General features: G+C 44.8%; 1 protein-coding gene across 1 annotated transcript; it reads left to right on the top strand.

Moving 5' to 3' along the window:
• The first annotated feature begins 1,424 nt into the window (after positions 1-1,424).
• Positions 1,425-1,937, top strand: LOC121529707. The gene has a single exon (XM_041817626.1). It carries the CDS (start codon positions 1,425-1,427, stop codon positions 1,935-1,937), a length of 513 nt encoding a protein of 170 aa, XP_041673560.1.
• Positions 1,938-3,766: the final 1,829 nt, after the last annotated feature.

Below are 3,766 nucleotides of genomic sequence, written 5' to 3' on the forward strand. Positions count from 1 at the left end.
ATTCAAACAGAATTTACTAGAAATTGACCGGATATCCATTCCTCGATACATTTGTTTGTCTTCCTATGACAGTGTTCAAATCCACGGATATGCTGATGCATCGTCACGCCTATGGCTGTTGCATTTATATTCGTACCGTGTCTGGGACAAATAGTTTGTCAAGACTGCTGACCGCCAAGTCGACAGTGTCCCCCCTCAAAACCAAATCGATTCCAAGGGTCGAGCTGTGTGCAGCGCATCTGCTAGCCAAATTATGGGCTCAAGTATTTCCATTGCTTAACAAAATAGAGTTTGAATGCCTCAACTTCTGGTCGGATTCCCAAGTCACTTTATACTGGCTAAAGAGGGATCTGTCCACTCTAGCTACATTTGTTGCGAATAGAGTTTCTGAAATTCAAGAGCTCTCAGAGAATGTTGTCAGGCGGCATGTGCCCACGGAATATAGTCCATCCGATTTGGTATCACGTGCAACAGATATAAAGGGTTTAAAATGTACGCTATGGGAAAATGGACCAGCATTTTTACTCCGACATCCTAACGAGTGGCCTCGTTCTCATCAGACTGAAGTTTCACCGGAGTTACAGTTGTCCGAGAACAAGAAAAGCGTGGCAGTATGTTCCGACACAACAAATCAACCGAATGTCTTCATTGAGCTTGTTGGAAGATGTTCGTCATTCAATAAACTCCTGCGGATTATGGCATATGTAAATAGGTTTATTCAAGGGAAGAAAAATAATCGCGATATTGTTATTTCGGCCAACGAACTGAAGTTATCGTTTCTAGGAATGGTCCAAGTATATCAAAGAGCTGATTTTGGTTTAAAATATGTCAAGCTAGAGAAATCTGAAACTTTAAGCCCACATCTTCAACGTCTAAAATTTCTTACACATTAGCAAACTAGGAGGCGTAACACTTCAATTAATCCGAGGTGGGGGAGGGTGTTAAATGCACAAATTTCGTATGATGCCAAATTTCCAATATTACTGTCCTCAAAATCAGAATTTGTTTCGCTATTTCTTCGTGACCTGCTTCGTACTCATTACCATGCTGGAGCCAAGGTGATGGTATAACTTTCGAGACAGCAGATATGGCTAATCAATGCGCGAGAAGCGTGCGCGAAAGTTGTCCGTAGCTGTGTCCACTGTTTCAAATACAAACCAGTGCAAATGGGTCAGATAATGGGCAATTTGCCAGCCGATAGGGTCAAGATAGCACGCCCCTTTTTGGCTTGCGGGGTAGATTTTTGCGGACCATTTTATGTGTCACTAAAGATCCGCGGTAAACCTCCTATCAAGACTTATGTTGCCGTTTTCGTGTGTTTTTCGTCAAAGGCTGTTCACCTTGAGCTCGTTGTAGATTTATCCACTGACAGCTTCTTATCCGTTTTTAAAAGGTTCGTCGGGAGGAGAGGGCTGCCGCAGAAGATGTACAGCGACAACGCCACGAACATCTTGGGAGCGAGCAACGTGCTAAAGGATCTGAGCGCAGCGTTTCACCGCAGTCAGGAACAGTTGAGAGGATACGCGGCTCAGAGAGGCGTCGAGTGGTATTTCATACCGCCGAGGTCACCACACTTCGAAGGACTGTGGGAGGCAGCAGTCAAGGCCGCCAAACACCGGCTGCTGCGAGGAGTCGGCAACGCCAAGCTGACAGCGGACGAGCTCAGCACCCACCTGGTCGAGGTAGAAGCGCTGCTCAATTCTCGACCAATCGCGTCGCCAGGCAACGATCTCAACGATGGAGAGGCCCTGACTCCAGGACATCTGCTTATCGGACAGCCTCTAATCACGCTGCCGCAAGATGCCGGCACAGGCGGAATCTCCAGCAAGGCCAGTTGCGGATATTTGAGGCGGTGGCGAATGCTGTCCGATCTCAAGCAGCAGTTTTGGGCCAGTTGGTCCAAGGACTACATCGCCAGCATGCAGCATCGCAACTAGTGGTGGGTCGAGGGCCGCGATCTGGAGGTCGGGTGCCTGGTGCTCGTGCACGAGGTCAACATGCCCCCGCAAAGGTGGCTGACAGGCCGCGTGGTGGCAACAACAGTCGGTGAGGACGGAAGAGTGCGTGTGGCGGAGGTACGTACGTCACGAGGCGTCATCAAGCGCGCCATCAACAAGCTGGCATTGCTGCCAGTAAGCAACGCTCCTGACGAGAAAGTTAAAGCGCCGGAGGCCTTCAACGGGGCCGGAATGTTGGAGCAGTAGATTAAGTTTTATTGTTAGTTTTAAGGATAGATGAAAAGAAAGAATTAATTGAATATATGCAGCCAAAATGTAAACAAATCACCTTAAACCAATGTACAAAAGCTTATCAGTTGCACTCAAGCTTGAGCATAGCCGAGTTGTTGTGATCTAACTGATAAGCTTTTCTGTTCGTGGCTATGCGAAATGGTATGCTGCTCTCGGGAGAACATTAACCGATCGAACCTCGAAGCGGCTGGCAGCAATAAACTTTGGAACCAACTTCGTTTCGTTTCTTTTTCGCTCTTTTGGAAATTCCCCAGCCGCTAGTCGCAAGTCTTTTTACTTTAAATTTTACAAGTAATTTTTCCGGGAAAACTCTCCCGGATTTTCAAATATAATTCCCGCCATCCTGTAAGGAAATGACAGGTTAAATCTACTGGACATGTTATAAGTGTGTTCTTGTGTTAGGTGTGTTATGTGCGAGTAAATTGGAGAAAAATTTTATTTAAGGTTGTCCTTGTGGACTACCCTCCCTCCAATGAGGACCTCTGTCCCCAGGTCCGCTTCTACGCGTTTTTCCGTGTATAGCGGAGTTAGCTTTTTGCCTAGTCTTTTATTGTTCTTTAAGTAGACTCTTTCTCCTACCTCAAATATTCTGCTTTGTTCTATTTTGTCTTGATGCGTTACACCTGTCAAGATTATCCCGCTGTGCTTTTTCAATATTCATTTTTATTTCTTTCTTAACTGTGTCGGAAGCAGAGTGGATTACATCAATGGGAAAGTTGCCAAGCGTTGACAACTTTTGGGTAAATGACTGGTCTTAGTGTTTTAAAAGGGTCGATTTTTCAGTGAAATGTATAATATGACGGGATTTATCGCTTTAAGGAATACATTGCCTCTTCAAGGATTGTCTGAATTCTGAAACAATTTAAAGGATTTTCCGTTGTTTGTATCGTATAAGTGCTAGATTCTTCACTGTGAACTGTTCCACAATAAGATTCGGGTTCGTTTTGAAGGGCATTGATATTTTGTCGCGAAAGGGCGTTGGCGACAAAATTTTCTTTGCCCGGAGTGTATATTACTTTTGCGAGTTTTGGATATCATCGTTATGGGTTTTTTTGTCTTGTGACAGTACAGCCTCGATGCCGTAAGCTGACGCATCGGTTGTCAGATCAAACGGTTTCTTAAAGTCTGGGTATTTGCGGGTGACATCTTCTATCGAATTCGTCTCTTTGCTGATCGTTAAAATGTATTTGTATTTTCCTTGACATGTGTTTACTTACGGAACCGTTTTCTGTCTTAAGGAGGTTGGTTAGTGGCCTGGCTATTGTACCGAAATCTTTTATGAAACACCTATAATAGCTGGCAAGTCCTAGGAATGATCTTAGTGAGAATAAGCTTGTCGGTTTTTTGTATTCGTTAATGGCTGCTACCTTTTCAGGGTCAGTTGTAGCCCCGTTTTGGGTTACTACGAAGCCGAGGTATTGGGCACTTTCCTTGAAAAATGGGTTTTCTCTTTCGAGATGCTCATATTGGCTTGGCCTAATTTTTTCAGGACTCAGTCAATGTGACTGATATGCTCT

Source organism: Drosophila eugracilis, unplaced genomic scaffold (genome assembly GCF_018153835.1).
Source record: "Drosophila eugracilis isolate 14026-0451.02 unplaced genomic scaffold, ASM1815383v1 contig_1770, whole genome shotgun sequence".
NCBI lineage: Eukaryota > Metazoa > Arthropoda > Insecta > Diptera > Drosophilidae > Drosophila > Drosophila eugracilis.